Source organism: Chiroxiphia lanceolata, chromosome 1 (assembly GCF_009829145.1).
Source record: "Chiroxiphia lanceolata isolate bChiLan1 chromosome 1, bChiLan1.pri, whole genome shotgun sequence".
Classification (NCBI taxonomy): Eukaryota; Metazoa; Chordata; class Aves; order Passeriformes; family Pipridae; genus Chiroxiphia; species Chiroxiphia lanceolata.
The window spans coordinates 153604185-153622233 of NC_045637.1; the positions used below are offsets into that span (position 1 = coordinate 153604185).

Sequence of the window (18049 nt, forward strand, 5' to 3'; positions counted from 1 at the left end):
GGACCCTGAGATTAGCTCAGTTGGTCAGAGCATGGTGTTAATAACATCAAGGTCGTGCATTTGATCCCTCTATGAGCCATTCACTTAAGAGCTGCACTCTGTGTTCCTTGTGGGTCCCTTCCAACTCAGAATATTCTGTGATTCTGCGATAACGAATGCATAAAATATATATTTATAATTCAATCTATATATTGGGAAAGCATTGTCAACAAATTTCAGTGGGTGCCATTAATCAGTAACTAAAGACCCATTTCTGATTCCCCAGAGATAACTGACCCAGTTCTTATCCCTCTGAAATCACTCATCTCTGACATCCCCACGATTCAGTTTGGGCACAAGACAACGTTTAGCTGCCAGATTATTAAACAAACACGCCCCTGTTGTGATACCAAGCTCTGCTCAGCTCTCCCACACCCAAAGCCCCACCTTTCAGGTGCACCACAGCCGTGGTTTGCTGGTCCCCTGTGTCACAGGTGTATTCCCCAGCATCAGCTCCGCTCAGGTTGTGGATGGTCAGCTCGGCCACGGGCCCGGCCTGACGCATCTTGAATTTGTCACTTGGTCTCAGCACAGTCCCGCCCTTCTTCCACTGCACTGCGGTGTTTGATCTCGACACCTCACAGCTCAAAGTGATGGTGCCACCTTCTTCAGCCTGTTGGTTCTGCAGTGGTTGTGTGAAGGTTACAGGCAAAGCTGAACCAGGAGAAATAAGAGGGAAAAAAATTATGTTTCAATGGCTGTGTCACTAAGACTTGTGTTTGATGAAACTCTGGTGCCATTCCAAATTTGGTTCAAGCTCAATTCCAAAATTACTTTAAGACTGAAACAAGGAATGACAGAAAGTGCTGGGTTTCCAGGAGCTCTAAGCACTCTGCACTCCTGGAGAGTCCCTGGACACTGCACACACCAAGCACCTCTAAGATTATGCTCCTTCTTACACTGGAATGATCATGGACACAGAGTCTTGAGAATCTAAGTGCATATCTCTCCAGATGGGAACCAAAGCCACAACTCCTGGCCTAAGTTCTTGGGTATCTGGGAGAACATCTTTACATAATACCCCTTGTTTGAAAACTGGACCCAGCAGAGAAATGAACCCTGGAAGTCTCTGCACTGATATTGTCACTGATGGGTCACGATGGAGTTTTGATGGGTTGATTTATGATGTCCCACATGTTTAGCTCCTTGAGTACAGTTGCCTGGAATTACCTCAGTGGCTCCACACTTATGAGTTGTTATTTACAAGGGGAGGAGGTTGGGCTCCAGGAATCAGAGGGAATTCAGGGAACTGGGTGTCAGACACTTATAAAAGGAGAGAGATCTGAAGGTCCCTATAGGTGATGTAGGAATGGATGGTGTATTTTGTGGGACGGATGGGGAACGACTGGATCAAGGCTGGAGGGTGACTATAGAGCCTTCCTCAGCTTCCTGGGTTTGGAATTTTTTTCAAGGAGTGCTGGAGTGGCTGAGACCACACACAGAGACACAAACAGGCAACCACCACCAGACGATCTGCTCAGAGCACTGATATTCTGGTCTCACCAAATCCTGGCATTAGTGTGATAGCAGGCAGGTGAGTGTCCTTAATGGGAGAATCCTCAAGGGATATTCCAAAAGACAGTAATTCACAATAACACTCTGGATCCTCTTCGCTTCTGCTGATCTGGTATCTCAGAAAAATCACCTTAGTACTGTATTTATATCAGATTAGATTTGGAAAAACTGATATATTGCCACATTATACCTACTTTCAGATCTTTGGGACTAGAAATGCTGCTTGTCAACTGGAGCTGAGTGCCCAGGTTGGAACACTGTCACGCTTGAGCATCATTTTCTGAGGTAGAACTACAGCTCAAGGGATGCTGAGGCATCAAAAAGGGTCTTATTCTAATCTTAGCTCCAGCCTTGGTTTTCTGAGTGACCAGAAAGAGGCCCTTGGGTCTCAGATTGTGGAAGCAGTTACTGCACTTTGGGTCCCTCCATTTTCTTTGCTCAGGACACCACAGGACTTAACCTCTGAGAGCAAAAGGTCTCAGCTGCTTTATGCCAGCAAAGGACATCTGAAGTCAAGGAGAGTCGATAGAGCCCTCTTGGTAGAGCCAAACTGAGGAAGTGAAGCAAGTTTCTCATCTTAAAACAACCCACCTTTAACAGTCACAGTGGCCGTCGTTTGTTCGTTTCCATTATCACAGGTGTATTTGCCAGAGTCTTCTGGGTTTAAGTGAAAAATCTTTAAGGTGTGGACTGTTCCTTCCTGCCTGATTTCATACTTGGAGCTCGGGGAGATCACCTGAGTGCCCTTCTTCCACTTCACCTGAGCGTTGGGCTGGGAGACCTGGCAGCTGAGCACGGCTGTGTCTTCCTCCTGCAGTTCCAGGCTCTGCAGTTTCTCCTTAAATACTGGAGGTGGCACTGAAATTACAAACACAGCAAAGGCATTTCCAGGCATCTTTGTCTCTTTTCCCTGTGGTGTTAAAGCCACAGCTGAATGGTTAAGCATTATTAAAAAAAAAAAAAGACCAAACTTCAATTTCTACTGAGGGGTTAAAACAAGCTTCAAAGAGAAGGATGTTGGGTGGAGAATTTTTCCAAATAAATAAAGTTTGGAGAAAGAAAGACACCAAAGAAGGAAAAAAAAGATCTGAGCAATGTGATCTGTTGAAGATGTCTGGCAGGAGGGTTAGGCTAGACGGCCTTTAAAGGTCCCTTCAAACCCAAACCATTCTATGTTTCTAAAAGGGAGAATGGAAGCGGTGAAAATTCCAGGTTTTTCAATCCAACTACTGAGGCAAACACAGGAGTTTCTTCAGGAATCAGCTAGCTTCAGGACCCTGGTGACATATTCACTGTCTATCTGTGGTGATTGCAGTCTATGAGACCACACCAGTACATCACGTGTGCTCTGAAGCACTAATGTGACCTAAAAAGGGGTGAATTACAGACGTGAATTTACTGTCAGCATAAGCAAAACATCAGCTGTCCTCACTGATCCCGTCCCACACCACACAGAGCCTTTACCTTTCACCGTGAGCTCTGCCGTGGTCGTGTGACATCCCACCCGGAAGGTGACGGTGCCAATGTCCTGCTCAGTCACCTTCCTCAGGGTCAGGGTGTGAACCTTCCCTTTTTCCACCGAGATCTCGTTCATCTCGTTGTTTTGCAGGGCGACATCCTGCAGCTTCCATTCCACATCCCTGGCGTTCTCGTGGGAAACCTGGCACCGGAACGTGACGTCGTCCCCCTCGAACACCTCCATGTCCTTCAGGCCGCTCACGATGGTCACGTCGGGCTCTGCAAACAGTCAGGAACGGGGAATGGACGGGAAAACATGGATCAGACCATCAAATCGTTAATAAAACAGGTTATAGGAGACTTCTGGAGGTCACTTGGTCCAACCACTGCTCAAGGCAGGGCCGGCTTTTACAGCAGGTTGCTCAGCATCTTGTGCAGCTGAGCTTCGAGCATCTCCCAAGGATGGAGACAGCACAGCCTCTCAAATCACATCCCAAATTCTGCTTTCAGTGTACTTGGTAAAAGGGTAATTAACTTTTAGATACTGGTTTTATCACTTGTCCTTTCTCAGAGGTACATTACATATTGATTTTTTAATTTAATGTTTGACACGCTAATTGGATGAACAAGGCATGAATGCCAGATGCCAAAATCAGGGTTTTGAAATTTGTTACACTTGAACTTAGATATCTTCATAGAGTAACATTAAAACCTGATCCTTTTTATCGTATTTTTGCAAACAGAATTGCATTTACTCCATGCTGATGCTCCAAATGTCTTGAGGAGCTGGATGGCTTTGTCCTCTCAGCAGGAGTCACTGGATTAATGTGAGCGCAGTTGGCTTGAGTCCTGCTTCTAGGACAGCTGACCTCCTGCAGATCTGTGCAAAGATCACACAGACAGCCCCCCAATATACCCTCAAAGCTGTATGTACCCCAAGTCTGCTGGGGAATACCAAAGGAATCATAGAATCCTTAAGGTTGGAAAACACCTCTAAGATTGTTGAGTCCAACCATCAAAAAAAGCAGTGGAATCTTCACGTGAGCAGGCACAGCAGATATTCCTACAACTGAGGTCACCATCTGCACGACAAATGGTGCAGCTGGGTGTAATGTGCAGAGGATCTACAACATGGAGCAGCCTGCAGAGATGCTGGCAGTGTTTGTTCCACACTAGTGGTCCAAGCTCTGTGATGGCATTAAGGCCAGATGCAGCTGCCATGTGACTGGAAGCTGGGGATGGACCATCTGTTCACCCCCCCCACATATGATGTCAAGCAAATATTTCAAGCTATGAGTCACAAATCACAGCTGCTTCATCCTCCCCTGTCCACCACGTCAATCTTTGCTTTGGTGCATCCATTGACCACCAGACTTTTTTTAGGACACCCTTCCTATGCTCTGCGTTCCTCACAATAACAATGATGACATGGTGAAACCTTAGTCTCCTGAAGTGAAAACCTCCTTGCCCCAGCAAACAGGTCTTGCCTTTCACTGTCAGTTTGGCAGAGGTCGTCTCATCCCCAGCCTTGCAGGAATATTCCCCGGCATCTCCAGGCTCCAGGTGGTGAACGCGGAGCTCCCGGAGGGTCCCGTCCTGCCACATCTCGTACTTGGAGCTGGAGTGCAGGACAGCTCCGTCCTTCCTCCACTCCACCTCTGCCTTGCTGATGGAGATCTCGCAGCGCAGCCTGGCTGTCCCCCCCACTTCCACCTCTTCGTTCTTCAGCTGCTGCCTCAGCCGGGGTTTGGTGGCTGCAAAGTGAGGAAGAAATAAATAATACGGGATCTGTTCCCTGGAATGCACAGCTCAGCACAAGCGCCCGGGTTCTGATGCTGCGGGGCAATTTTGCATTAGGGGGTTATATGATAATAAAATCACCTTTTTTTTTTTTACAAAGAGGCTTATATTGTATATATCCAGATAAAGAGAGGATCAGAAACTTCCCCAGATATGTTTCCCTTAAAGTCAAGGGCATCCACATCAAACCTTTTATGCACCTGTTCTGAATATTGAAAACTTACACGCAGAGAAAGATTTTGACTAAGCAAAACCTCCTACTTCCTGATTAAAACAGGCATAAATTTGTTCATTTTTTATGGAAATACTCATGATTTCCAACACCTAAATTATGTAAAGCTTTAAACTCCTTTCTGGTTTCTCAGTTATCTTTTCAAGACTCTGGAGCAGCACCAGTGAGTCTTTCCAGATGATGCATAAACAGACATTTAATCAAGAGGACGTGGATCTGCTCAGACAACGGGTGGAAACCAGAAGGGAATAATATCCTCTGTGTGTGTGTGTGTGTGTGAGCAGCTGGGGAAACTGGAATCTCAGTGCTTGTGGTTCCTCTGTCTAAACCCTGCTGTGAGACATGGAAAGCAGTCTCAGGCTCTCTCACTCAGAGCTGACCCTGTGGCTGCTTCGTGGGTCAGGTTCAGCCAGAGGATGTAGTTGGAAAGGTTGTGGTTTAGATCAGAGCCACAAGTTCCACCCAACTGTCTGGGATGACCACAAACATTTCACAGATGGTGCTGGGATGGCCCTGCCTGAGCAGGGAGGTTGGACCAAATGACCTGCTATGGTCCCTCCTAACTTTAGCCATGCTGTAATTCTGTGATCAATCACAAAAACCATTCCTGGTTTGGTTAAACACAGCATTCTTGACGTTTTCATGGATAAATTAAATACAGTTAAACTTAAAATGCTTTTTTAAACTATGCATGATTTGTTTTTGATTCAAGTGAGCCAGGAATGAATGCAAAGTGCTAGAAATAAAGATCTATTAGAATATAAAGGTCCCCATGATTCAGAGTTTCTTCCTTTTGTCACGTCAGAGAAAGCTGTTAGTGCACTGCACACTCTGCTTTACAGGCTGAAATAGGAACCCTGTCCCACAAGATCCACTTCTCTGTGCTCTGTTTATGTCTGGACACCAGTTTTCCTCAATCTCTTAACTTTTAGAAGGATTCATATTCACCAGTAAATTAAATAACACCATTCACACATTTCCACAAGTGCCTTTTCTCCTCTGTTCCAATCTGATGCAATGCTAACCATGCACTCTGAGGACTGCAGTGCTCTGCTGGTCTCCGGTGTCACACGTGTAATCAGAAGCATCCTCTAGCTCCACACTGTGAATCACAAGTTCAGCCGTGCGACCACTTAATTTAATGTCATATTTGGCACAGGGGAAGAGCTCCACGGTGCCTTTCCTCCACTCCACTGCTGCGTTATCCTTCGTCAGCTCACACTGGAATTTCACCGCAGCTCCTTCTTCTGCCTCCTCATCTTTGAGCTGCTTTTTGAAAAGAACTGGCAGAGCTAAAGGAGACAAAAAAAGAAGCTTTTATTGAAGCCTGAGTCAAGTCCTGGTTGACACAGACTGACACTCCAGAGAAGATACTCTGTTTTTGAAGCGAGATATTCCTGGGCAGGATCCATGTTTTCTAATTTGCCTGGAGCTACTAGATCTTGCTACATCAGAAGAACCTATAACATTTATTGCCTTTATTTCCTTTGTTTCTTGACTCAAATCCTTCCCAGGGTTGAATTCTTTGAGTGAATTTATCCTTCAGTTGGTCTAACAATGATCTCAAGAGCTGGAAATTCAAAACTCCGTGAGCAGCCTTGACAGATCAGGAAGGTCGTTGTCTGTCTTCTTACAGGATTTGGAAGAAAATACTTTTTTAAAATATTTAAACAACGTGTCAAGTGAAATATGCAGATGTTATGTTAAATTATTGTTCTTTCTTTAATTTCTTGTCAGCCACAGAGCTGGAAATTATTTCCTATTAGAACGCAAAACTCAAATGCAGCACCGGAAGAACAAAGTATCATCCTCCTCAATTCTCATTAGAACAAAATAAAATCCCAGTATGTCAGGTGAAAAGGAAAATACTTACAGAGAAAAAGAATAATATATTTAAAAATATTCACACTGAAACTGGTGCTTTGCACGTTGGATGGGATCTGCTGCTTTAGGAGTCAGCTCAGCCCACGTACCTTTCACGTTTAAAGCTGCCTTGGTTTCCTCATCCCCAGTGTCACAGCTGTACTCTCCTGTATCTTCTAATTTGAGGTTATGAATCAAGAGCTCTACCAGGCATTCCCTCTGCCTCATTTCATATTTCTGGCTGGGCTGCAGCCCCACTCCTCCTTTCCTCCACTCCACAGCAGCTTTGGGTTTCGACAGCTCACAGCAGAACGTGGCTGTGCTTCCCTCCTCGGATTCCTGATTCTGCAGGGGTTGCTTAAATCGGACAGGCAGTGCTGCAAAATTTGAGAGGGAAACGTTTCAAGAGTGTTTTAGCCCAAGAAGGACACAATCCTACCGTCATTCTTCAGAAATGATTCCATAATCCTTGGGCTGCAACTCCCTGCCTCGGCAGCATCTTTCTTGAACCATTGTGTGAACCAAGAGCTGAGGACTGGCGGTGAAGTGAGGAAAGATCTGATTTTAGAGAGTGGTTTGTGGCCTGGTTTGTGGTCTGAAGGAGCCAGACCTTCCCATGGAAGTGTCTCCATGTCAACTACAGGTGCTTTAGGCAAAGATCCCTGAGACATGCTCTCTCTCACACAAACCCTTGTTCCTAAGAGAGGTCTCTGAGTTTGCAATACTAAGCAGAGTATTTTTTCACCCAAATAGAGCTTGTATAAACACATAGTGATCAAATTGGTATTCAAAACACACTAACTGATAAATGGGAGAGGAAATTCAGATTTCAGGCAAGGTCTTGCTCTGAATGGTAGAAGAAAGGGTGGAGGAATGTTTACACCTGAAGTTCAAAGCCTTCAGTAATAATAGAGCACAGTCACCCGTCAGAGAAATCCTTTATCCCCTAACTGTTGCCTCTCTTATCATTCTAATAAGACATTACATCCAATTAGGCATCACTTATGCCATTCCCATACCCAGCCACACTCCCTGCACTCAGGGGAGGAGAGTTCAGCATATTTTGACATCATGACAATGTCCAAGGCCTCGTTGGAAGGGGTTCTGAGCAACCTGGTCTAGTGGAAGGTGTCCCTGCCCATGGCAAAGGGGTTGGAATGAGATGACCTTTGAGGTCCCTTCCAACCCAAGCCATTCTATGATTCTAATAAGCTTTGATGCTCATTAATCACTCAAGATACCTCAAGAACAACCTTTCTAACCTGACCATTTGTCGTGCCAAAGAAGAACATTTATTCTGGCACGAACCAGCAGCAAAATAAGTAGAGAACACCAAGAGAACCTCCTTCCACTCCACATTTGTTGAGCCAAAGGTCAACACTGTGCCTACCATGTACAGTCACCACAGCTGTTGTCTGCTGGTGTCCAGAGTCACAGGTGTATATTCCTGAATCATCCAGTTCTAGGTCAGAAATGGCCAGTTCAGCGGTGCAGCCCTGCTGCTTCATCTCGTATTTCAAACCAGGGTAGAGGGTGACATCCCCTTTCCTCCACTCCACTGGAGCCTTGGCTTTGGTCAGCTCACACCTCAGTGTGGCTGTGCCACCTTCCTCTGCCTCGGTGTCCTGGAGCTCTTGTTTAAAAAGTGCTGGTAGGGCTATAAAATAGAAAAAATGACTTGCAACATTCCGCAGTGAGGGCTTGGGAAAGAGGGAGTTGAAAGAAAATGAGAGCACCAAAAGAGCTTGTTTTGCTGATGTCTCTAAACCTCCATATCCTACACTCAAAGTACAAGGCTATTTCCCCAGAGATGAAATAGGAACATCTACAGAACAAGAAGAAATGGATTTCAAGAAGTTACATTTTGCCATGAAGTGTATGGAAGCTTAATCTAATCTGTGATCTAAAAATGGCACAGTTGTTTTCCTACTCCAAAAGTAGCCAACATGTTGCCCCGATCACTGAAGGTGTTCTGAAGGTCAGCAGGGAGTTGTAAGAGCTCAGACTCCCTCTTAAGGCAGGGAATTTTAGGAGTTCATATTCCCTTTTAAAGCAGGGAATTTTGAGAGGTCAGACTCCCTCTAAGGGCAGGGAATTGCAAGAGTTCAGATTCCCTCTTAAGACAGGGAATTTTAGGAGTTCAAATTCCCTCTTAGGGCAGGCCACTTGCAGGAGAGATTATGATTATCCTGACAGTAACATGCTAAAGAATGCACTGTTTTGCATCGCAATTCCCATTTTCTGCCTGTCTCTGAGACTGTATAAAACCACACTATCCTGCACACCTCACAATTTACAATCAGGTCTTTTCCTTCAGCAACACTAAAACACCGTTCTTATTTTTATTTTCAGAAAACCTTGTGGCTTTTTTTCCTTTGTTTTTACCGTTGACTGTCAGAGTGGCAGTTGTCTGCTGATCTCCACACACACAGGTGTAATCTCCAGCATCCTCCACATCCAGCTCACGGATAATCAGCTTTGCAACAGCACCTTCTTGACTCATTTTATACTTGCTGCTTGCCTTGAGCACCTCCTGCCCTTTCTTCCACTCCACCACAGCAGGTTTAGTCAGCTCACAGTGCAGAGCAGCTGTGCCATTTTCCACAGCCTCAAGGTCCTTCAGGCCTCTCTTGAATTCTGGAGGCAGTGCTGAGGAGTAAAAGGGTACCACAGAGAGTGTGAATATTCCTTAAAAAGCAGAAGCCCCGTGGGAGAGGATGGATGGATGGTGAAATGCTGAGCCCTGATCCAGGTCAGTGGGACACAATGGAAAATCTCCCCCAACTTCCCTGGACACTGAGAAGGTGAGATGGACCAACACAGTTGAAGGGGACAAACACCAACAGGGAAATCTTATCCCAATTCTGACACAAGGAGGAAGCACATAAAGTCCAAAGGAACAGGAAAACCCAAGCAAACAGAAAGGGAGTGGGAACAGACCATAACAACAGAGGCTTGGGCAGCTCTAAGGCTTGGAGAACCATCCCAAGGGTTACTTTACCATGCACTGTTAAGGCAGCTGTGGTGCTCTTGTCTCCACACACACAGGTATAATCTCCACTGTCACCCAGGTCCAAGTCATGAACCACCAGCTCCACAACACGGCCTTCCTGCCTCATGCTGTGCTTCTTGCCCGAGGTGAGGACGTGGTGGCCCTTCTTCCACTGCACAGGGGCGGATGCCTTGCTGAGCTCACACTGAAAAGTGGCCATTCCACCTTCTACTGCTTCCTTGCTGGTCATTTCCTCTTGGAAAAATGGAGGAACAGCTGAAGGATGCAGGTAAAAAGTGTTACAGACTGAGCACCTCTCCAGGGATGGGTAAGGAACTGACGGGGGGGAAGTTGTGAAAGTTATGGAAGGTCGAGCATCAGCAAAGAGGAGAGGGAAGAGAAGTGAAAATATCCTAGTGGGAATATACACCCTAATCCTTTGGGGTTTATGCTGGCTTCCCACTAGCAAAACTGCTCTGTCCTCAACAACCTGCTTTCTATCAATTTCCATGAGAGAAAAACCAAGAATATCATCTCTGAGCTCCTTAGTTCCCCTGTGTTGGTGTCTCCCACAAACTTCATATCTTTGTGCTCTCTTTTCCTACTTATTGAGCTGTTCTACTGTATTCTGAATGTTGGCACAGCTCCTCACTCATCCTCATTCCCTTTTTCCTTGAGCTATCCTTGAAAAGGTTCATCCAGGACTCAGAGGTTCTTCCTGACCCCAAAGAAAATCTCCAGATGCTGAATCCCAGCCTGTGTTCTTGTCTCAGAACATGGTTTTCCTCACTGAACATCATTCCTGTAACCCATTGCAAGTCATGTCCTTGAAATAAATGTGGTGACCTTCACATGTCCCTCTATTAACTAAGTGGGATAATGGGACATTCCAGCTGTTTGACAAGGTTGGATACCTCAGATCTAAAAAACTTAGTGTCCCCAGCAGTGAGTCTAAGTTAAAATATCCAAGCTAGAACCCGGATTTAGCCAGATTTGGCACATTTCCCATCTCCAGCACTCTGAAGCTGAAACACCAGTTTTGTTTGCACAGCAAGTGGTTCTTCCAACAAAACAAGACTGGCAGGAGATCTACAGCCATAGAAAATTAGTCTCCCAATGGAAATCTGTGCATTAGGACAGAGGTTATGGGCACAAAGCCCAATATAAGCATAGCTCAGTACAGAAGAAATTGTAACTAACTAATACTTCTTTTTCCCCATATTACAACAGTCAGTATTGAGAATGCCAGAAAGGAATGGCAAAGAATAAATAGATTTGTGCTTTGGAGAATAAAGGCAGGAAAGGAAAGACCAAAGAATAGTGGGTTTGTGTGTTAGGAAAGGAATGGCAGAAGGGAAAGATGAAAGGATAGCAGGCATGTGTTTAAGGAAAGGAAAAGACAAGAGGATGGGACAGAGAAAGGTAGACTGGGATTTTCCAGTTGGCACAGCCTGCAGGTGAGGAGGGGCAGGGAATATTTTCAAGTGAATGGGAGTTCAGTTAATAAGGTTGAACAGACAGGTGTGTAAAACTGAACAGTTATGGCAGAGGTTCCAGTCAGGAAACAGGAGGTCAGGATGTCTTTACCCTGGACTGTCAGGACAGCTGTGCTCCGGTGCTCCCCACACACACAGGTGTAGCCTCCTGCATCCTCCTCAGCTATTTCATGGATCACCAGCTCTGCCTTGGTCCCTTCCTGCCTCATTTTGTATTTCTCGCTCGCTTTGAGCATCCTCTGGTCCTTCCACCACTGCACTGGAGCAGCCTTGGTGAGCTCACAGTGCAGAGTGACTTCTCCACCTTCTCCTGCTTCCTTGTCCTGGAGCTCTTCCTTAAAGAGTGGGGGCAGAGCTGAAGGATGCAACACGGACAGATGTTCATCAGAAAACCAGAATTAAAATCCCAATTTCTTTTTCACGCTTGAGATTATTTCCCCTCATGCCTTTTTTTTTTTCCCCCCAGCCTATTATAGACATGTTTAGCCATAACCAAGTTTAGAAACTCCAAAAGCATCCTACTTCAAGTGTGATGTGATTTCAGTCACCCTAAGGGGCAGTTCCCTGGGTGTCTGTTGTTATTCATGGTGAAAGAAGACGACAGAAAGACCCAGATCTGAGATCAGCAGCACTCACAAATAACACTGCTGTACACAGGATTATTTTACCCACACAAGTAGCATTTCTTGGAGGTTGATATTGTTATTTTTTGTTTGTTTTTTTTAAAATTAAAATATTGTAGCCCCACCTACCTGAAAGCAGTCAGATTTAAAAATAAAACTTAGTCCTAGTTTTAAATTGAAGTTTGAAGGGCCATTACATGTAACGAGAATTTCAGATTCTTGCTATTTCCAGTTTTGGAATCACAACCCAAAGACAGAACAACCTACAGGAAACAACCTTCAGGTAAACTAATTATTGACATCTACCCACAAAAGTGCCTTGTGTAAAGGGGTACAGAATATAAACAGTACACCCCAAGTGCCTCAGGAAAAGTCCATGTCTCAGGAAAGCCCAGATCCCTGTTTTTGGAAGAATCTGGAAGTGCAGAACTGGATCTCTGACCAAGTTCCTCAAAGTCAAGAACTGTTATTTCATTAACATGGATATTCATCAATGGGAGGAGAGCAGAGATCAGGTAATGAGGTTATTAACAAAAGGATTTATTTATGGGTTGGTTTATTTAACCCTCACTTCTCCTCTGTCTGGTTCCCGGGCAGGTGCTGACAGACCATACCTGTGTGTTTTGGGGAAAACTGGGGTTGACTGAAGTGAACCACAGGGCTGGAGCTGGAAAATGTAAATATCCAAGAAGAAGGGATTTGGGCAGAAAGAAGCATCTTGTTTTCTCCTTTCAAAGGACAGATTAATAATGACCCCAAAATTTGCCATGAGCGACTCTCTCTCAGCAAGAAATGAGTTATAAATAGAACGAAGAGAAAGGGATAAAAACAAAGACAAGCTACTGACCCAGGGAAGAAACAACTGAACTTCAGAATGATGCCTGTCTCTAGAGTTATTTATCAATTTTAATAAGGTCTTTTTACCATGAACTGCCAAGGTTGCTGTTGTCTTCTGGTCACCACACACACAGGTGTAATCTCCAGCATCTTTTACTTCTAGGTCATGAATGACCAGCTCTGCAGTGGTGCCAGACTGTCTCATTTGATATTTGTCACTTGCTTTGAGCACTTTGGGCCCAATTTTCCACTTCACTGGAGCTTCTTTGGTTAATTCACAACTCAGAGTGACTGATGCTCCTTCCTGGGCTTCTTCACTCTTCAGTTCTTCCTTGAAAAGCACTGGCAGGGCTGGGAATGGAAAGTTAATAGCGTGTTTAAACTAAGCCATCAGCATGATGAAGTTGAAATCTGGCCAAATCAGGGGGTTTGGACTTTGAGACTGAGGTTATTGCTACGATGATCTGGAAAACTGAATCCAGCAGTAAGACAAAGAAGTGCTGAGCTGACAGGTCAAGGTACAACAGGCTGGATGGATTCAAGGTGGAATATAGAGAATTTATCACAGGGACAGGACAAATCAGCGGGTCTAACAGGAGTCTCTTCTAGGTGTTTATTCCCTTAAACCTACAACACTGGAGTTTGCGTGGAGAAACAGCCAAATCCTCAGCTTCCTTTTCAGGAATATCGGATCAAAATTAAATGTCAGGACAAGAAGCTCTCCTTTCCTGCACACAAATTAATCCCAAAGGAAAAGCTGGTGGGTGGACACTTCACACAGCCAACAGGGTGTTTCAGGGAAACAAAAAGTGGACAGCCATCTGCATTTACCATTCACTGCCAGAGACGCCGTGGTGTGCTGGTCTCCACACACACAGGTGTAATCTCCTGCATCCTGCAGCTCCAGGTCACGGATTTCCAGCTCAGCAAGGCCACTCTCCTGCCTCATGATGTGTTTTTCACTTGCCCTGAGCACTTTGTTCCCTTTCTTCCACGCCACAGCTGCAGCCTTGGTCAGCTCACAGCGCAGAGTGGCCGTTTGGCTTTCCAGGGCTTGCAGGTCCTTCAGGCCTTCTTTGAAAAGTGCTGGCAGGGCTGAAGGTCACAAAGTGGACAGAGGACGTTAAACACGACACGTGGTACACAGATTACAGGAGGGATGGGGTGGTATAGAGGCAGGGAACACTTTAGGGTGAGAGGTTTTCATTCCGGGACATCGGACAAACCAACAGACAGGAGGAGAAAAGCAGCCTGGACACAACCAGATCTTACAGAGAGCTTACAAATATAAAGGAACAATTCAGCCACAACCAATATCAGTGAGCTGACAAAGAAATGCACAGTAATACAGATATTTGTATATGGGGTTTTTTACCATGCACTATCAAGGCAGCTGTTGTCTCCTGCTCTCCACACACACACGTGTATTCTCCAGCATCTTTCAGCTCCACATCGTGGATAAGCAGCTTCATGACTGTGCCCTCCTGCCTCATCTTGTACTTGTCACTGGCTCTGAGCAGAGTGCTGCCCTTTCTCCACTCCACTGGGGCAGCCTTGGTCAGCTCACAGCACAGAGTGGCCCCTTGACCCTCTGTCACCTCCTGGTCCTTCAGGCTCTCCCTGATCCCCGCAGGCAGCACTGAGGATGCAATGGGAAGAGGGTTAAAACGGAGCAGAAAAACAGTCTCCTGCTGAGGGGAAGGAAAGGTGAGGGGACCAGTGGGGGGCTGTCCTCAGGCTTGATCTCACATCTGCTTTAGGCATCCTAAAACCACTTTGTATATGGAATTGCTGGAAGGTTTTACCCCTAAATCACAAAATTAATCCTCATGACGGCTCAACGCAAACTCAGACTCACAGGAATTATGCACAGAAAACAATGAACAGGGTGATAAAAGTAACTCAAACTTGTTAACAAGGACATCCAGGTGGAATTGGGCATTACCGTGCACTGCCAAGGCAGCCGTGGACTCCTTGTCCCCACACACACAGGTGTAATCACCAGCATCACTCTCAGCCAGGCCCTGGATCACCAGCTCTGCAGTGACATCCTTCTGCCTCATTTTGTACTTCTCACTAGGTCTGAGCACCGTGTGGCCCTTTCTCCACTCCACCGGGGCGGGTTTGGTCAGCTCACAGCGCAGAGTCACCGCTTTGCCCTCCTCGGCTTCCTCATCTCTCAGTTCCTCTCTGAAGAGGGCAGGGAGGGCTGAGAAACAGAGCAGCAAATGTTTTCATGACAAGCAGTTCTGGGCCACCAAACTAAACGAACCTGGTGTTTCTATCTGTCCATGCCTGGTTGTTGACGTGAGGATCATCCCACGCAAGGAAGATGCTAATTTGTATTACAGATAAAAAAGGGTCTTATCATTTTTTTTAAGTAAATTTTAAGCAAGTTTTCTGATTGGTTTAGAGGTGGATGGAGAATAAACAGCAGGAGTGGGCAAATTTCATGTATGGTCAAAACTGTATCTTCCTCAGTATAACTCTGCATGGAAAATCCACTCATAAAAAAAATAAAGGAAAAATTGATCAGGTTTGAATTTAGGTGTTAAGGATGCCTACAGGCATAACCCAGAGTTAGAACAAGATGAAGAGTAGAGAGATCTCTTGAAATTATTGCTTGGGTAGCAATAAAAAGAAAAGAAAAAGATGATGTCTCCAGTGTGGAGATCTGCCATAATCTTCACATGAGGAAAAACCTAAAACCTAAAACCCCATCTCTTTAGGAACAATGAATAGAGTAATTCAGAGTGTAAGACTGGATGGTAATGTGCTAATATGTACTCTGGGAGCAGCAGGTTGGGACAACACATGGTAAGTCCTTGGAATGGGGCAGGAACTACATTTGGATATAGAATGGATATGAAGAACAGCAGAGAAGGGTGTCCAATTCATTCTCTGACCAACAACAAATAAATATTTGAGAATAAGGATGTGGAGGATAATTGTGCAGACATTAATTACGAAGCAGGAAAGCTCGTGGCTTTTAAGACAAGTAATGATGGAGAAGAACAAAAGAAAATTCTGTGTGTAACAAGAGAACAAGCTCCAATAATTTGAGAATTGTTACTTATGATTGTGCAGATGCCAACTTAAAGGACAAAACAGTTTAAGAGTGGAAAACTTCTCAAAGAAACAATATTAAGAGCATAATTAGAGACTAATTCACTCCAAGGATCATCAGAAATAGTCTACCTAAATCACAAACTTTTTGTTGTCCCAAAACTCAAGAGGACTGTAAAACACAAGAGGTTTAGATGAGTGCAGAAGAAATACTGCTGAATGTAGAGACAAACCCAGAAAGGGCAGGTTCTCTGAGTGTCTTAAGAAGGTCAAGGGCAGTTCCCCATTCCCAATCTCTGTCACCTCCTGGACAAAAGATCAACATGAAAGAGGGGCTAAAAGTGATCTGCAAAATGATGCTGATATCATGGAATCACAGAATTATTTAGTTTGGAAAAGCCCTCTAAGGTCAGTGAGGCCAACCTTTAACCCAGCACTGCCAAAGCCACCACTAAACCATGTTGGCTCACCTCTCTTTCAGGAATGTAAGTTGATTGTGAGTGACATGAGAAAGCTGAAGTGTTTAATTCCTTCTTCTTTGATATTAAAGGTAAAGGATAGTGAAGAAAGTAATAGGAATTCTGGCTAGGATAAGAAAAAAAATGATTAGAGAATATTTAAATAGTCTGACTATTCTTAAAGCACCTTGGGGTGATGAAATTCGTCATGGAAGGCACAGGATCAATGAATATCAGACATCAATATTTACACTGGAGAAATCAAAGAGCATGAATGGATGACCTTCCACGAGTAAGGAAAAAAACCAGAAACTAAGAGGTGAAAAAGGCCTCACACATTGACATGCACACATTTGGTTCTTGCCATGCAAAACAGGAGTCTAAACTCCCAGGCAGTCAAGAAAGATCCAGGTGAAGTCAGTGGAGTCAGCAGAGGTATCTGCTGACCACATGTCTGCTAAGTAAGGTGAACTGGATGCATCCCTGTCTTCCATGGTCTGTGCTGACTAGATCTCCACTGACAAAAATGGGAATTTAGGAATACTCATCAGTCTTGACCTACAAGATGAATCCCCTTCACCTTCTTGGAAAAAGAGAGAGATGGCAGAGAGAGGATCCGAGGAATTATATCCATCTCAACTTAATTCTTTGAAAAACTTGGATTTGCCAAGAGCTTTTCTCTTCCTGAAGGATTGGACCAGTGTAATTTTTTTCTTGATAGAGATTAAGCTTCACAGACAGAAAGACCCAGTATATGCTGTACATTATTAATTTAGTAAAGCTCTTACTTTAACTCAGGTACAGGTGGAACTACAGAGGGAATGTGCCACTAATTTGAAAACTACAGTCGAAGAATATTCAGCTGTGATTTACACTCACAAGGAAAGAATGAGTCAAGTTCCTCAGTGCTCTGGAATCCAGTATTATTCAGCATTTTCTTTAGTGACTTGGACAATGAAATGCAGAGTTGTCATTAATTTTTCAGATGATTCCAAGGCGGGAAAGAAGAGACGGCGAAAGCACTTTGTCAAAGTGGATTAAGATATAAAAAACCTCAGTGAAGCAGTGGTGGAAAAACAGGCTGCAATTCAGCAAGAGCAGGTGGAAAATATCCTATTTAGGAATGATCAACGACACAAATACAAGGAGGAGAACAACAGGCACGAAAGGATTTGGGATTACAAGAGATCTTGTTAAAAATGGAAGTTGAAAAATGCAACCCTGATGCAAATAAAGAAATCATAATTGGGATGTATAAAACAGAGTGTCCCACACAAGACACAGGAATTCCTTCCATCCTGCTCCCCTCTGGCAAAGCCTCAGGTGCAGAGCTGCAGTTCAGCTTTTGGCCACCACACTTCCAGAAAGATGTGGATTAACTGAAGGTGGTCCAGAAAGCAGCAAAGATGGGCTGAAGTCTAGCAAACATGGTCTATGAAGGAAGGCTAAAAGGAATTGAGGTTCTCAGCCCAGAAAAGAAAAGACAAAATGGAGACATGAGGAAAGTTTTCAATTCTGTAAAATAGTTTCAAAAGGAGGACGTTTCAAAAAAAAAAAAAAAAAAAGAAACCCAAGTATTTCTCATTTTTTTATAAAATTTGAAACAGGAAAAATGACAAGCCAGCTCAAGAAAGACTATTGCTGAAATTAAGAAAAACTTTCTGGCTGGA

At 44.5% G+C, this 18049-nt stretch overlaps 1 protein-coding gene across 1 annotated transcript in view; it reads right to left on the reverse strand.

Moving 5' to 3' along the window:
- The window catches only part of OBSCN (obscurin, cytoskeletal calmodulin and titin-interacting RhoGEF), a 184195-nt gene that overhangs the window by 84372 nt on the left and 81774 nt on the right, over positions 1–18049 (reverse strand). The window contains exons 44-57 of the mRNA XM_032686197.1: positions 14801–15064; positions 14231–14494; positions 13687–13950; positions 12943–13206; positions 11487–11750; positions 9909–10175; positions 9293–9556; positions 8298–8564; positions 7018–7284; positions 6070–6336; positions 4500–4766; positions 3019–3291; positions 2146–2412; positions 427–693 (exon numbers count right to left, since the gene is read on the reverse strand). Coding sequence (XP_032542088.1) covers positions 427–693; positions 2146–2412; positions 3019–3291; positions 4500–4766; positions 6070–6336; positions 7018–7284; positions 8298–8564; positions 9293–9556; positions 9909–10175; positions 11487–11750; positions 12943–13206; positions 13687–13950; positions 14231–14494; positions 14801–15064 — 3726 coding nt within the window. The remainder of the gene's footprint in view (positions 1–426; positions 694–2145; positions 2413–3018; positions 3292–4499; positions 4767–6069; positions 6337–7017; positions 7285–8297; positions 8565–9292; positions 9557–9908; positions 10176–11486; positions 11751–12942; positions 13207–13686; positions 13951–14230; positions 14495–14800; positions 15065–18049) is intronic.